Consider the following 16,507-nt stretch of genomic DNA (forward strand, 5'->3'; position numbering starts at 1 on the left):
CTATTTAAGACCTGGAAGCAACTCAATGCTAATTGAAAATTAAGATTTATTGAAAGAGATGCCATCCAAATGAAAACATTCCGACCACGAAGGGACTCGAACCCTCAATCTTCTGATCCGAAGTCAGACGCCTTATCCATTAGGCCACGCGGTCTACCTGAGCAAATAGCTTCACCGGAACGTATTATTTGATGAAGTAAAGGAGCTGCTCCGACGACAGACAACGGGTGATGTCTGTGGCATCTGTAACTTCCGAGCAGCGGCGCTTGGGAGTTGGGTAGCGCAGCTACGTGGCTTGATGAGGAGCTCATCCGACTTCGGCTAATTTGAGTCCTCTCTGGTCAGCCTCTGTGCCCACGGGTTGGATTGCGACTCTTTTCTGTCTCGCAGCCCCTCGATGTAGGGCGTCGTCTTCTGGCTTTTCTCCGGGTCGGCCAGATATCTGTGTCCGGACCAGAGCGCCAGAGCGGAGGCGCTCCGTCACTGTTCCGGGATAGGGTTGGCCACGTCAGCACGTCGCGCTATCACGGACCACGTGAACATGGTTTTTTATCGCGCCCCAGTGGCCTAATGGATAAGGCACTGGCCTCCTAAGCCAGGGATTGTGGGTTCGAGTCCCACCTGGGGTGGTGTTCCCTTAATTTTGGAGACAGAGTCGTGCGCGCACTTCCTGCCGCTATACCAGGCTTTGTTTAGCTCTCACCAAAGTCCAATTTGTGACCAGTCATTTAGCTCGGTTTGTAAATGGTATTCTACACAAGGCTGTAGTAGTTCTTTAAGGCCCTCCGTATCCCGGGCATGCGCGTCCCGTAGTTTTGAAGGTTAGGGTGGCCTCCATTTATCTTAGGATAAAGTAAAAAAAAACAAAAAAACAAAAAAACAGACCCTTTCTTTACCCCAGGTGGGACTCGAACCCACAATCCCTGGCTTAGGAGGCCAGTGCCTTATCCATTAGGCCACTGGGGCTCACGGCACGTAGGTGTCGCCTTTTCCGTCCTAATGGGCTCACGACTATACCTCTAAATGGTCCGATTTAAAGACGGTTTTTGGTTGTTGACCCAGGGAGAAGCTGGGACCTGTACTAAAACGACCGCGCTATTCAGCTGCACAACCCGCACAAGGTAGAGCTTAGTGGGCGCCTTGAGGTCGCCTGCTCATCCGGACGCAGAATGCGTGAAAGTTTCCGGGGCGTCAATTTTCTACCCCTCCCTCCGCCCCCCTAAAGAACTGACAGTGAAACAAGAAAGGGCGACAAATATCAGACATAATATTGACAGTATTGAAACATGAGCACTGAAAATCTTCCCGATCCTTCCAGTAACGATAGAAACATTCAGACACTACGTATGTCCTTTGCAAATACGCAATACACCGGAGGGCGGGCGTCAAAAGAGCAGGAAGAGAGGAAAACGTCAAACCAAAAGAGACAGCTATCTTAGCATTGGAGTGTTAAAACGCACTTTAAAAGAGAACCCGAGGGATGGAAGCGCTGAGCAGTCTGGGAGGTATAGCTTGGCAATGGCTTCGTGGTAGGTGTAGAGAGGGTCTGGGAAAGGGCTGAGGCTTGAAAGGAGGTATGTATGGTGTATGCAACTATGTAACTGAGCACAGGAAGCATTTGTTTAGTGAATGGCTTGTCCGTGTGGAATAATTGGTCCCTGTAGTTAATCCTAACAATTTCCTGCTCTGTTTCTCAATGCTGACTTCACTGCAACTGGGGTGGTGGTGGTGGGGGGGGGCAGTGGGGACCATGCTTGGAGCTAAAGCTGAAGTTTGAAAGCATTTGGAGCAATGTGGAGATTGGACAATTGTAGGAAGCTGTGAAGGAGGAGCCGCTGGGATCAGCAATGACCTGGGGAACTGCTAACAAGATTAATAGTGGAAATAATTGTTATAAACCCCCACCCAAGTCCAGTGACAGCTCATCAGCTTGGAGGTTTACATTTTAGGCATGGATTCTCTTGCATGCCAGAATCCTGGAGCAGAATAAAATGACAAAGCAAATTTACCACATTTCCATGCAACCCAACACAATGTTTTACCTCCTATAGATAACTGACTTTGCTTGACACGAATGATGCTCAATTTTTTTTTCTTTTTTTTTCTTTTTTTGGTTTTTTTCCAGACAGGGTTTCTCTGTATAGTCCTGGCTGTCCTGGAACTCACTTTGTAGACCAGGCTGGCCTCGAACTCAGAAATCCGCCTGCCTCTGCCTCCAGAGTGCTGGGATTAAAGGCGTGCGCCACCACGCCCGGCTATGATGCTCAATTTTTAAGCTAATGTAGAATCCAAATTCTGGTTAGTCTCTGGGAAATTGACCATGGCAAAGCTTATTTGATTAAGAAAATTTAAGTTATATTTGTGTGTGCACATGAATGTTTCATGGAGCTTGTGGAGGTCAGAAACTACCTCTCCTGAGTCAGTTCTCTCTACCGTGTAGCTACCAGGGATCTAACTCATGGCAGTCTAGACAGTGAGGTTTGTTCTTTGGCCTTCATTTTTGGTTTTAAAAATAAATACATTTGGGGGTTGGGGGTGTATAATAAACAACCTTCAGGGGCTGCTGATATGGCTCAGCAGTTATAGGTGCTTGTGGCCAAGCCTGATTGGTCCTTGGGACCTACATGACGGAGGACGAGAACTGACGCCCACGAGTTGTCCTCGGACCTCCAGACATGCATACCTCACCTGATACTACATAAACTAGAGAGAGTGAAACGGCTGGGCAGGTGAAGATATTTGCCCTTAAGCCTGAGACTGGAGTTCTATCCGCAGGGAGGAAGAGGTGACCGCTAGTTGCTCTCTAACCTCTGTGTGTGTGTGCAGCACACATCCATCCACCCACTATATGTGTACATAAATAATCCCGGGACTTCTGGCCTGGGAATGGAGCTCAATGGATTTTAGGGCTCTATGTGCCTACCTGCCCGGTACACTTCTCAAAAGTCTCCTACACAATCTGCCATTAGGCGTCCCTGACTTCCCTGTTACCTGCTACCACCCAGCTTCCCCCCAGCCCACTGTGTTCAGTTTGTCTTTCTGAAGGTCCAGCTCAAATGTCTGCTCACTATCTCGGCCCTCCTGTGTGCTCCTCGTGGATGGACTCACAATCCTCTGTTGCTGTATGTGCTAACTATAAGGTGGGTTTAGACCGAAAGGCAAGAGCCCTGTGCAAAGCTCTCACTGGAAACAGGCTCCTGTGCTTCCATGTTTATTGCAGCCAGTGATTCATGAGGTGGATAACGGAAGGGGCAGCCCTGGATGATCTGCAGCCTCGCTCCAAAGGAACGCTGCTCGGGCACGGCGGTTAATGGAGAAAAGTCTCCTGTGTGTGTCAGCGTTCTGCTGAGCTGCACTGGCACGCGGGTCTATGCCAGCAGGGAGGGCCGACTTCAGTCCATCGTCATTCTCCTGCTGGTCTTTAGGGCAGAGTTTAGTCTTTTCTGTCGTAGCCTTTCCCGATTCATCTTTTCAATCCTGAAAACAAAGGACAGCAATGAGGCCCAGATGTGCAATCACTGCTTTTCAAAGCTGGAAGCCAAGGGGAGCCGAGCAGTCCAGTCAGGAGCCAGATGTGTACCCGGGCCTGGGTCTGCACCTTGCTCCTTTAGCAGCTTCTTTCCCCACTGCCCTGTGGAAAGCTTCTGGACCCCTGGCCCTCTCACCTGCCCAGCCCTGGTCCCTAGGAACCCACTTGCCGTGGGGGTGCTCCTTTACCTGAGTCTCTGAAGCCGAGCATCTTCTGTGGATGGCTCTTTGGGTACCTGGCTGGCCTTGGCAATCATGTCTCGAATTTTCTGCAGGCATTCTGCCAGATTGCGGAACTGATGCCGGCTGCTCTCAGAGGTAAGTACCAGCTCTCCTGCCTTGTTGATCTTATTTTTATGCTGCCAAGGAAGAAAATGAGGAACGCCCGAAAGGCTCGCAAGCCTCTGCCCACCCCTGGGATCCACGGGGACAGAAAGGGGGTAGGTACCGTGAGGGCAATCTTCTGGCGCACAGGCTCCTCAATCCAGTCTGCACTGGCCAAGTGAAACCTTACTTCAGCCTTGGAATTCACTGCGGATGGGGAGGGAGGAACATCAGTTCTGAGACTCTTAGAAGCCCCGGAGTCCAGGCCTCAGGGATAGTCAACCACCTAAGCAGGCACATTCTATTCTAGCCTATGTCAAAACTGGCCATGGAAAGGCCCGCAAAGCTCATGGAGCTCTTCAGCATAAAGATTCTAGTTTGCAAATACTTCTAGTTATGCGAATTCTACTTCTAGTTATGCGAATTTCCCAGGCTCCTCACAGCAGTGTCACTGGACTCTGAAAACAGCAGGGGGATGGGTTTCTCACGGGCAAAAGGAACCTGTTCTCCATGGACTGAGCAGGCTGCCCTCTCGTGCTGTGAATTCTCTTTGTTTACCCTCAAAAGCCGATCCCAGTCTTAGCAATCCGCAGCTGAGAGGCAGACAATCGGGCACATTCAGAAGACTAGAAAGGATTATTATAAGCTGGAGGTGTGCGGACTGAGCAGAAAAACCCCTTTATTCCACAGGAATGTGGACGCAGAGTTGCTGAGATCCTTAAAGCGGACAAGGTGCCAGCCAGTACCTTTGTTCACGTTCTGCCCCCCAGGACCGCTGCTCCGACAGTAAGATATGCTTAACCGATCTGTGAAATGAAAGAATACATACTCAAGGATTCCCCTATAGCCGAATGTGTAGACTGCTTAGTCAGTGTGACTACCACACACACACACACACACACACACACACCAGATCAGTAAAGCTAGACAATATTCACAGATGTCAAAACTAAAACCAGGACAACTGACTGTCCCCAAGGCCTCCCAGAGTGGGAGAAGTACAATTAGGACCCAAGTCTAGCACATTCTAACAAATCCTTCTGCTCTGTTGTCTCTTGTTTGGAAGTGAAGACTTTCAGGCGCTCAAGCTTAGGGACAGCCTTAGTTTTACACAGTTCAATGCATGGTGGATATGGAATCCGATGGGCTAGAAGATGGAGGATCAGAGGACGTGGAGGAAGGCACAGGCCTTGAGGAGCTGCCGCTTGGAGCTGAGGGCGGGAATGTGGAGGCTGACTTAGACTACACAGTAAGTCAGACGGGGCTAGCGGTATTGCTTCTGGCTGTGTGTTCTCAGGGCCCAGTTCATGGTCTGGGTTGAAATTATTTGTTGGATGGACGGATCTTCAGTGAGGGAGCTCACACCCTGAATGCAGTCAGTGTTGCCACTAACTCTATATCCACAGCTTGTTGCTTGCTTGTTTGTTTTGTGTAACAGTAAACTGTCACTGTATTCAGACACACCAGAAGCGGGCATCGGATCTCACTATAGATGATTGTGAGCCACCATGTGGTTGCTGGGAACTGAATTCAAGCTCTCCGGATGTACAGTAGCTGCTCTTAACTGACAAGCCATCTTTCCTGTTCCCTTGTTTGGGTTTTTGAGATACGATTTTTCTATGTAGCCCTGGCTGTCCTGGAGCTCACTTTGTAGACCAGGCTGGCCTCAAACTCAGAAATTCGCCTACCTCTGCCTCCCGAGTGCTGGGATTAAAGGCGTGCGCCACCACGCCTGGCCCCTGTTTTGTTTTTAAAAGCCATTTTTTTCAGAGTGCAGTGGATGAGCACGTTCAGCAATTCCTTGTCCCACTGAGTTATAAGGGATTCCACCAGTCTCTGACCCCCAAGTTCTGGGACTAAAGGACTGTGCCACCACTGCCTGTCTTGTTTATTTTAAAACTGAAAGATGAGGTCCCTTCCTCCCATTTCTATAGCTCATGCAAAGGCCTTGAAAGTGTCTGGGTAGAGAAGACAAAGAAGCAGGAAACTGGCGAACCACAGTAGTTTGGGTGTTGAAGTCTGTGGCATCTCAATGCCAGGAAGCAGCATCTTGAGACCACCTCCCAGGTCTCCCTCCTTTGGAAAAGCTAGGTAATTCTTCTGACTAGATAATACAGGTGCCTGGCACTGCAGGGGGATGGCTGCACTATGGAGCCTAGCAAGCTTGCATTAAACACATGTGGGTCATGCCGGCTGCAGCTGAGTCTGCTGAAACAATGCCATGCAATCCTCCAGCAAGCTCAGGAGGCCAGGAGAGGCAACTGCTGTTCACGGAGCAGAATGCCTGTTTCCCAGAGACCGGAATGAGGCACTTCCCTTGGTCTCCCGTTCTCCCCGACCCTCTCCCCTGACACCCCACAGACAGCTGCAGGGTACAGATCTGCTTCCATGAAACAGCACCTTGGCTCTGTGGCCACTGGGTGTCCTATGCCTGCGTTGAAGTCCCATAGACAAGAACCACGGAGAAACACATCTCTGCCTATCCTCTGTTTAACAGCCCACAAGAGTCATATACCTTTTGACTTTAAAGAGATCAATGCTGGGCAAGATGGTCAACTGAGGTAGGAGGACTTTATGAGATAGCCTGGGCTATACAGAGAATTCCAAGCTAGCCTGGGTTACATAGTGAGAACATGTCTCAAGAAGAACCCAAGGTGTTGAAGGAGCTCAATGCTCTCGAGGCCACATCTGTGAAAGCCTGCCTCTGTTTGGCAAGGACAGAGTTTGTCGTTTGTTTGTCCTAAGACAGGGTTTCATATAGCTCAAGCTATTCTTGAACTTGCTATTGAGCCAAGGCTGGTCTTGAACTCCCAATCCTCATGCCTTCATCTTTCAAGTGATGGATTACAGGCATGTACCACCATGCCAAGCTTTGACAGAGAATTCTAAAACTATCGAATGGGGGAGTTTTAGACATCTGTCTCCTGGCTGCCTGGTTTCCTGTTCTTTCTTTTCTTTTTTTCCCTTTTTAGATAGGATTTCCAACCAAAGTCCAGCTGGCACGGAACTCATCACAGAGCACGACCTCAAACTTAACAGTTCTCTTCCCGCCCACACCTCCCGAGTGTTCAGCATGAGTGTTCGGCGCCTCAGCTGTGCCGACCACAGGCACCTAAGTCTTTCTTTTGTTCTCTGAAGACCTTACTGTAACGACAGTTTGTTGTTTTTAGATCTCACTGTTCAACCACATCCCGCCCTACATGCAGGTTTTGTGCGCCTTTTTGGTATGTGTGGTGCTTGGGACTGACCCAGGGTCTCTCTCACGCCAGGCAAGTACTACCACTGAGTTAGACACCTAGCCTAAAATGTCTGATTTTCAATAAAATTACTTACCTAGAGGGATGTAACTGCTGGCTTGTTTTGCATGCTCCTGTAATGTGATATATACATACTGTCAAAGAATGAAGTCACTTCAATAATATAAAGCTACAAGTCAATGTTATATATTTTGGGCTGAAGAGATGGCTCGGTAGGTAAAAGCACTTCCTAAGAGTCAAGCCTGACAGCCTGAGTTCCCCTGTGGGTTCCCTGGGATCAACGTGGTATTAAGGAAGGACCAACTCCTGTGAGTTTTCCTCTGACTTACACTCTTTCACACATGCACACGCGTGCACACACACTCACCCATTCATACACTCACACACTTATACATACACTAAATTCAATAAGCACTTTTAAGAAGCTATGCATTAGGTTTCAGGCCTCCAAATCTTGCTGTCAAACCCGTCCTGACTCAGACGCTACCTCTGAAGCACTCCTCTAGGAAGATGCAGCTCAGGCCTCCAGCTGTCCCTGTCCTGCCTTAAGCTATTGCTGAGTGCCATCAGTGGCCTGTCTCATGGGGAAAGGGATGGATGAGACAAGACAGCAAACACATACATGAGGGCCGCTAAAGACCGATGCTCTCTGCCAACCTGACATAACAATCCTAGTGGGCCGCCCTGTTCCTTCTGGTGCCCACAGGAAGGCGGCAGCAGAGGCAGTCTGCCTTGATCAGGTTCTGGTTCACCTGCCTGGGGGGCTGGCGTCAGACTGAGCTCCTCATGTCGGGTCTCCTCCTCATCGAGCTCTTCATTCAGCAGCAGCACCCTCCAACTTTAAGTCCTCAGGACCACAGAGTGCAACAAATCCCGCCCCGGGGGCTCCTCTGGCCTCCAAGCCCAAGTGTGTCCATTTGCACCTCTCCATGCCTTCATCACTTGATCTCTAGACCTCACTCAGTTCATGCCGCTCTCTCTGAAGACAACACCTCTTTGCTAAGCCACCCTCCTCAGGTTTCCTCTGGCCTCTTCTGAATACCTGTTTACCCGCCCCCCACCCCCAGACTATTTCATCCTTCTAAGCTGATGGAAAAGCCATTAATACTGGTGACTCCCTACTTTTGGGCTCCAGTAAACCTCTGCTCACTACAGTCCCACAGACCCTGCTTGTTCTCAGTTTACTTCCAATCCAGTAGGGAAGAATTCTCTAGACTTTCTTCAAAAGATGCCTAGGACCTAATCCCCTTCAAGGCTCCTATTGCTTCCAGCCTGCTCATCCTGTCTTGCCTATGTTACTGCGACCTATATTACCTCAATCTCCTAACTCACCTTCTAGCTGTTGCCATTCTCCAGGCTTCTGTCTGTAACCCTGTGTAGCAGTCAATCTTGTAAAACTAAACTGAATCATTCTATTCCTGGCCCCACCCACTTCTCTCGACTGCCTCACTCAGCCACACTTGTCCAGCATGCTACTGTTCCCAAGTGGTTGTACCTGCTCTGCTGGGGACACTCATCTCCCCAGTATTCTCATGTCTTCCTTCTTTCAGGTCTTTATATGTGACAAGGTCTCATATCATCCAGGCTGGCTATGAACCGATTGATTTTCCTGCCTCTGCCTCAAGTGCTTGCGTTACAGATGCAGGCCACTGTGCCCCAGTCTTCCAGGCTTTTCCCAGATCACTCTACCTAAAACTTCAATGCTAAGCTGGGTTTGTTGGTATATGCCTGTAATCTCAGTACTTGAGAGGCAGGAAGATCACTGCAAATTAGAGATCATCCAGAGCTTTTAAAGAGCCTTTCTCACAACAAACAGTACAGTGATACATGCCAGTCATCTTTACACGTGGGCGATGAAGGTGGAAGGATCAGGAGCTCATAGCCACCCACAGCTATGTAGCAAGTTCGAGGCTAGCCTGGGTTACATGAGATCCTTTGTCCAAACAAACAACAAACCTACAACTGTTATCTCTAGCTTCACCTTTGCCTTCTGAGTCTTACTATCTCCGAAGTATCATATTTAGTGTTACTTGGGTTTATTCGTTCATTTTTGTCTGTCGCCCTCCAGGTCACAGCCTTAGGATTTCTTAGGATTTCTGCCCCAAATTAACACTGTGCTAACAGCATGCTCTCAAAAGAAGTCTGCTGAATGAGGTGCGAGTGGATGAATGAAAATACTTGATGCTCTTTCGATCCCACAGGTGCAGCTCAATAGATGCTCTCTCTTTCCTGCTCAGGCCCCACGCAGTGCCACTACACGAAGCAGGCTAAATATGGACCCTTAGGGACCAAACCAGCCCCGTCTCCGGCTTCCTAACCTTACTAGGGGCAAAAGACTGGGTAACGTTCCAACTTGCGGACCTCAGGTTTTACTGTCTACTTTCAAGGTCCATAATGCACATCTTCCCATGTAATGTGAGCCTGAGGGCCAGGAAGCAAACGTGGAAAAACTAACGATCTAGAAAGACGCGTATGTGGCGGCTCTCTCCCAGGGTCTGCACTACCCGAGCCACGAGGGTTGCAATCACACCCTACAGTCCCAGCACATCCCGCACCCCCGGCCCGGTTGCTAGGACGATCAGTTCCTCCCGGGGCAACCAAAACCTTGCAAGCCGCCCCGCTTCCTCGCGTCACCTAGCAGCGAGAGTAACCGCCCTTTCCGTCCCGCCTTTCTCGGCTCACCGGGACCTTCCAGGCGGTATCCGCGCCCTTGGACTCGGGATACAGCTTGTCCAGGCTGTAGATGCTCTGGAACGTGGTGCCGTCTACCTGTTTGTGCAGAGCCCGGCGAGCACAGTGCGCGGGCGGCGCGAGCAACAACGTTCCAGTTCGGCTCAGGCCCCAGCGTAGGCCCCAGGCGGTCGCCATGTTCACCTCCCAGGACCGCTTCCGGTGCGCACTCTTCCCGCGGTCCGCCAGCCTTGGCTGAGCTGGCACTTGAGTTCCGCCGGGTTTCTCGGGCTCCGGGCTGGCCACCTTGGCCGTGATGGTGGGAAGTGGTGCGCACCCAGCTGACATCTGGTAGAGGTTGACCCGCAGATAGAGACCACCTACGGGAGATTTTTCTTAAAAAGATTCCTGTATGGGTCTGACTGAGCGGTGCTCACCTGCAGTCCCAGCACTGCTCTCAAGGCTAAGGCAGATGAGAGCCTAACCTAGTCACATAGCCCCTGTCATAAAAATAATACATACATGGCCAGGTGGTGGCACATGCCTTTAATCCCATCAGTTGGGAGACAGAGGCAGGTGGATCTCTGAGTTCGAGGCCAGCCTGGTTTACAGAGTGAGTTCCAGGACCGCAAGGGCTATGCAGAAAAAACCCTGTCTCGAAAAAAAAAAAAAAAAAAAAAAATATATATATATATATATATATATATATATAATTTTAAAATAATAATACATACATGGCCAGGCCTTGATCCTTGCACTTGGGAGGCAGAGATAGGTGGACCTAGGCTAGCCTGGTCTACAAAGTGAGTCCAGGACAGCTGAGGCTTCTATACAGAGAAACTCTGTCTTGGAAAATCATTTTAAATGTGTGTGTATGTAAACAAATATATAAATGCATAAATACATAAACAAACACTGGATCCCGCATCACAGAAACACCTTTTTCTCTTTTTTGAGTCTGTTCTCCTCCCCTGGACCCTTAAGCAACCTAACTAGAACGACCTAGCAAGAACGACCTTCTTACCTGCTAAGCTCGGACTTTTCCTGCCCTCTCCTATCCCTTGTTCAGTGTGTGAGCCACATTCCTAACTTGGTTTAGATAGATGAGTGGATAGACAGTCAACCAATCTTTGTGTGTTCGGTTTTGAACTTAATGGTTGGTTTTGTGGTATTTATTTAGGCAGGTTTCAATTATGTAGCCCTAGCTGGCCTGGAGCTCACTATATACAGCAGGTTGCCTGACTCTAGGTCCAGGGCATTGGTATTAAAAGCTTACCCAACCAGGTCTGTCTTTTGCTTGTGTTTTGAGACAGGGTTTCAACCTATTTAGCTCAGGCTAGTCTTGAACTCCTGACCCTCTTGCCTTCACCTCACAAGTGTTCAGATTAGTACCACTACTCCAAGGCCCAGTCTTTTGTTCTAACATATTGCTTGTCTCCAAGCTAGAATGTAAGGTCTCTGCTGTATCCCAAACATGCAGAATGTGTCACATCACAGACATACCACAACTGTGGGTCAAGCGAATTTCATGGTTGTTCACGTTTTTGTTGTTCTTTGGTTTGGTTTTTCTTTTTCTTTTTCTTTTCTCATGACAGTATTTCTGTGTAACCTTGACTGTTCTGGAACTCGCTCTGTAAACCAGGCTGGCCTTGAACTCTTAAAGATGCACCTGCTCTACCTCCTGACTGCTGGGATCAAGGGCAAGTGCTACTATGCCCAGCAGCAGTTCATTTTTGTAAGTTGAGTTTCAGTCAAGTTGAATCAACTTCAGGCTTTTTGTTTTTATCTACAAAACAGCCTTATAAGCCACTCCCACCCATGTGAGAGTTGTGATGAATGGCTTTGCTTATACCCAGCCAGGGACAGGAGGCAGATCACTGGAAGTGGTTCTAAATACAGGCATCTTCCCCCCTCAAGCTTTAAGAAGCAGCATAGTGGATTCTTCTAGCCACTAAAAACAAACTGGAGGGGGCTGGAGAGATGGCTCAGTGGTTAAAGAGCACTGACTGCTCTTCCAGAGGTCCTGAGTTCAATTCCCAGCAACCACATGGTGGCTCACAACCATCTGCAATGGGGTCTGATGCCCTCTTCTGGTGTGTCTGAAGAGAGCATTGGTGTACTCTTATACATGAAATAAATAAATCATTAAAAAATTTTTTAAAAAAAAGCAAACTGGAGAAGTAGGTACAGAGTTCAGAAGACTGCAGGCTAAGTAGGGTTGTTTCATAGTGGTGTTAAGGCAGTAAATTGGAGTGCTAAGGCTACAAGTAAGACAAGCAGTGTTTGAAGGTGTCTAATCCTTGGCTAAGTTCCTTGGTTGAAGTTGTGCAAAAATGAAAATAGATGTCAATAAATGTTAGTAATTGTTAGTAATGCTTGTGATTAACTCATAATGAAGAGCTTGGTTTTTTTTTTTTTTTTTTTTTTTTGAGACAGTATCATCACCTACAAACATACACCCCTGGGACAATTGAAGTATTCCCCAGGGACACTGGCTTATTGAAACAGGAAACTGTCATGGAAGCAAGCCTTTCCAGTCTCCACATTATTGGAAAGATAAACCAGCCCCCAGGCACTCTGTGAACTCCAAGGATTGGCAACTGACATCTTCCTTTGGGGCTCTGGGTCGGAAGGAGTCTCCTGGGTCCTTCCCTGACTGACTTAGTCCCAGAACCTCTGAGGGAGCTGAGCCGTTTCCATAGTGACTGGAATATGCTGCTCAGGGGAGCAAGCCCAGGCATCCACTCGGGTTGTGGATTATGAATAATAAAATCAGAGCGGTCCCATGGCAGCTTTGCTCCGAGGTGGGCTCCAGCCTGTGCCTGACCCACAGTCGTAGAAAAGGAAGCTGTACATTTCCAGGGCTCCAAGTAAACACAGCCTGTTCAGGCCATCTGGCGGCCTGGATCCTGCAAGAGGTGGGAGTAGAGGGGAGAAAGAGAGACAAGTTGCCCTGGGGTGTGGAGGAGAGCAGCTGCCCTGCTCATTGCTGGCTGCTGCCAGGAGCCATTCAGTATTGGGGAAGAGAGGATACTGGGAGGAAAATCAGGACAGGTGAGCACTCTGTGGGGGATTGTGCAGCATGCCTATAATGGAAGACTGAGGCAGGAGGACCACTCTGAGTTTGAGGTCCGCTTGCATCACACAGTGAGTTTCATGCCAGCCAAGGTTACATAAGACCTCATGTTAAACAATAACAATGAGAAGCCTGGCACTGAAGGTAGAGAACAGCGCCTCCTCTTCCTCTCATTGGTCCCCCAAAGGTTGTATGGTCCGAGATGGTGTTTCAGGAAGAGGCTATCACTCAAAATAAGGAAAAAGAAAGAACGGATTAAGAATCAACAGGCCAGTCCTGCAAGCAGAAGGATTTGTAGACCCAGCCTGGTTCCACAGCTTGTGAGTCTGTCTGCAGATGACTGCCATCTGAGGGATCCACAGGATTGTCCTTGTGAGTGCCCTAAATCAGACGACCCATTAAAACTCTCCACATTGTGGGCATAAGGGATGTCCAGTGAGGTGTGGGGGTATCGGGCCTTAGTTGAAATACTTCTGATACACTGTGTGTGTGTGTGTGTGCCACGAAGGCTTGCACATGCTCTGCCATCAGCTACAGCCCCCAACCTGAGATGGAATAGTTCTGGGTGACCTTGAATGAGTCACTTACCCTCCAAGCTTCAGAATGGTGTTCGGTTAATGAGAGCTTTTGTATTTGTCTCATGTCGTTCCTGGGGGACTAAACAGACTGGAACCACTTGCCACAGAGCCAGCAAGTGAACGCACACAAAAGCCAGCCACCACTCAGAGGTGCTGCACACAGGCGCCTTGAAGAAGATCTGATAGCTTTTCTCTGCAGCCGTAGGGTAGGAAATCCATTCTGACAAGCTCTCTAGACCCTCTTCCTTCTCCGGAGGGATGGGCAACACTGCACATGCTCCGTGGCTTGAATGAACGGGCAGAGCTTCCTTGGAAACTGCTTTCTTCTCTACCTCCAGCTTCTTGCTTAGTCTCCTAGAAACAGCAGCCTCCGTGTGTGTGCGTGTGTGGTGTGTGTGTGTGTGTGTGTGCGGGTCTGTGTGTATGCCTATGTGTATATGTATGTGTGTCTGTGTTATGTCTATGTGTATGTGCGTGTGTCTGTGTGTGTGTCTGTGTATATGTGTGTCTCTGTGTTTATGTCTGTGTCTCTGTGTGTATCTATGTGTATATGTGTGTGTCTGTGTGTGAGTCTATGTGTGTGTGTATGTCTTTGTGTGTCTATGTGTGTATGTATGTGTGTCTCTGCATGTTTCTGCGTGTATGTGTGTCTCTCTCTCTGTGTGTATGTGTGTGTGTCTATGTGTGTATGTGTGTGTGTCTGGGTACATGTTTATGTGTGTGTGTCTATGTGTGTATGTGTGTGTCTGTGTACATGTTTATGTGTATGTGTGTGTGTCTATGTGTGTATGTATGTGTATCTGTGTGTGTGCCTATGTGTGTATGTATGTGTCTTTGTGTGTCTATGTGAGTCTGTGTGTTGTCCTCTGACCCTCTCATACATGTTTCACATGAAACCACACAGGCTGTTAGTTGATGTAATCACCCATTTGTGGCCCAGCTCTGTGCTCTGCACATGGCACCCTCTTCCCTTTCAGAGTTCCATGAAGGCTAAGTGGAGTCTTAGTGATGACAGGTGACAAGTTCACAGTGCTGTGTGCTGTCCGATCCACACCACTGGGAGCAGACAGGTCCCTGGGTGTGAATGGCGGCTGTGAGCACCCTGGGCATGGAATGTAAGTTTTGAGAACTTATGCTTACAGAGGTAAACGGGCCTCCTGCTCTTCCTGTAACTGTCTTAGGGTCTCAGTGGCCCCCAGTCTCTTTCCCTCTGCCTCTCACTTACTCAACCTTGATGCTACCACCCAGGAAAATCTTTAAGAAGCCCAGGATCAGAAAGATGGCTCAGCACGTAAAGGCACTCACTGCTAAGCCCGGTGATGTCAGTTTGACCCTGGGAACCCACAAGGTGGAAAGACACTCAACTCCTGAAGGCTATTCTATGGCCTCTATATCTAAGCCATGGTATGGGGAACCCTCTCACATTAATAATAAATAAGAATAAAAAATGGTGGTTGGGACTGGATAGATGACTTAGCAGTTAAGAGCACTGGATGCAGTTCCAGGAGAGTGGGATTTGATTCCCAGAATCCCCCCTGGGGGCTTAGAACTGTCTATAAACTCCAGTCCCCATGGATCCGATGCCTTCTTCCAGCCTTCTCAGGCATCAAGCATCCGCATGGTACACAGACATATGCAAAGGAAAGGTACTCATACTTGTCTAAAGGAGAAACAGGACCAACCAGGGCCTCTTCTCCCTAATAGCACTAAAGCAAGGAAGAACTCTCCCCTGCCCCCTGCCCCCTGCCCCCTGCCCCCTGCCCCCTGCCCCAGCCTCCCTTGCTAAAGCCAGAGCAAAGGTTTTGAAGTCTAAGAAGTTCATGGTGAATGGCTTCCCACAGCCACCTGCTGACCCATCATCCATCATCCATTGTCCAGCAGCGCAGTCATCCTGGGAGAACGTCCTCTGGTGAAACCAGGTTGATCATGGACCATCATCAGCCTCCCTGGCTATGGAGTCAGTCACGAAAAAGACCCAAGTGTCGTGTTGGTGGTCCTCACGGAAGTCAGGGTTAAGTGCCAGCTTGAACAGACTTGGAGGAAGCTGTGTGTGGTTGGTGTTGAGCAACAGCTCCCAGCTGGACTGAAAGAGGGCGTGTGCTCAACTGGCTCCTCATCAGCGGGACTTTGGGTGTTGCCAGCAAAAGGGGGATGATCCAAACTCAGTCCCGGAGGCTAGTTATAAATATGTATTTTTTTTCACAATAAAAAAAATCATAGGTGAAAACTCTCTAAGTAGGTTTGAAAAGGAGGCTATTGAAAAGGGAAGGCAGAGCCAAGCGTGATAAGCTGTACACCTAAACTCCCAGTACTATGGAAGCTCTGAAGTCCCAGAAAATTCCTGTAAGGCCAGAGGGGCTAAATATTACAGCCCAGCACACTTATTTCCCATAATAAACCCCTCCTCTTGGATTCTTCAAGGCAAGATCTCTCTGTGGAACAATTCTGGATGTCCTGGAACTCACTTTGTAGACCAGGCTGGCCTTGAACTCACAGAGATCTGCCTGCCTCTGCCCCCTGACTAAAGGCATGTGCCACCATGCCTGGCAAAAATCGTTTCTCAATAACAATAAAAGGGACACTGGACAAGAATCGTCACACGCATCTCCTGTTCCATGTGATGATGCTGAGACCCAAGACTGAGGCAACGAGACCTTAGGAGTGTCGGAACCAGGGATGAGGGTGGGGACCAAGAGTTCTGGGACCCTGAAGCTTTCAGAAAGGCATGCCTACCCTAAGTGCAGTAAGAAAGCGAAGGCCTGGTGTGGAGGCACACGCCTGTGATCGTGGACACGAGGAGGTCAGGACTACTTCGAGGAGTGGGCTTCTCGCCTTCCTACTTTACATGGACTCTGGGGACCAAACTCATGTCACCAGGACATGCCGAGCCATCTTACAGCAGGCCTCTATGACTTTAAAAAAATTTTACTGCCGGGCGTGGTGGCGCACGCCTTTAATCCCAGCACTCGGGAGGCAGAGGCAGGCGGATTTCTGAGTTCGAGGCCAGCCTGGTCTACAAAGTGAGTGCCAGGACAGCCAGGGCTACACAGAGAAACCCTGTCTCGAAAAACCAA

General features: G+C 49.1%; 1 protein-coding gene and 3 non-coding genes across 5 annotated transcripts; 1 reads left to right on the forward strand and 3 right to left on the reverse strand.

The window, feature by feature from the left end:
- Nucleotides 1–81: 81 nt before the first annotated feature.
- Trnar-ucg (transfer RNA arginine (anticodon UCG)) lies at nt 82–154 on the reverse strand. Its single transcript has one exon. It is a non-coding gene; the product is annotated as a tRNA-Arg (tRNA).
- A 402-nt stretch (nt 155–556) lies between these two features.
- On the forward strand, nt 557–629 carry Trnar-ccu (transfer RNA arginine (anticodon CCU)). The gene has a single exon. It is a non-coding gene; the product is annotated as a tRNA-Arg (tRNA).
- Nucleotides 630–893: 264 nt separating this feature from the next.
- Trnar-ccu (transfer RNA arginine (anticodon CCU)) lies at nt 894–966 on the reverse strand. Its single transcript has one exon. It is a non-coding gene; the product is annotated as a tRNA-Arg (tRNA).
- A 2,229-nt stretch (nt 967–3,195) lies between these two features.
- Mrpl58 (mitochondrial ribosomal protein L58) lies at nt 3,196–10,020 on the reverse strand. 2 transcript variants are annotated; one of them, XM_021177640.3, is made up of 6 exons: nt 9,879–10,020; nt 7,186–7,222; nt 4,599–4,658; nt 3,977–4,059; nt 3,718–3,887; nt 3,196–3,477 (listed from the first exon to the last, which is right to left on the reverse strand). In XM_021177640.3, exons 1-6 carry the CDS (start codon nt 9,975–9,977, stop codon nt 3,393–3,395), a joined length of 534 nt encoding a protein of 177 aa, XP_021033299.3. In that variant the 5' UTR covers nt 9,978–10,020; the 3' UTR covers nt 3,196–3,392. The 2 variants fall into 2 exon arrangements, with proteins under 2 accessions (XP_021033299.3, XP_021033298.3); XM_021177639.3 differs by having other exon boundaries at nt 9,792–10,020.
- Between the last annotated feature and the right edge of the window lie 6,487 nt (nt 10,021–16,507).

The sequence above is a fragment of the Mus caroli genome, unplaced genomic scaffold (genome assembly GCF_978045245.1).
Source record: "Mus caroli unplaced genomic scaffold, Mus_caroli_1 scaffold_13, whole genome shotgun sequence".
Lineage (NCBI taxonomy): Eukaryota > Metazoa > Chordata > Mammalia > Rodentia > Muridae > Mus > Mus caroli.

What these genes read in the sequence shown, in the direction of transcription:
- Mrpl58 (XM_021177639.3), bottom strand. Translation starts at nt 9,977, where the DNA reads ATGGCGACCGCCTGGGGCCTACGCTGGGGCCTGAGCCGAACTGGAACG. An exon ending in CAGCAGTTACATCCCTCTAG is followed by an intron (nt 4,659 to 7,185) that starts GTAAGTAATTTT and finishes TTCATTTCACAG; the next exon opens with ATCGGTTAAGCATATCTTAC. An exon ending in GCCAGAAGATTGCCCTCACG is followed by an intron (nt 3,888 to 3,976) that starts GTACCTACCCCC and finishes CTTCCTTGGCAG; the next exon opens with CATAAAAATAAGATCAACAA.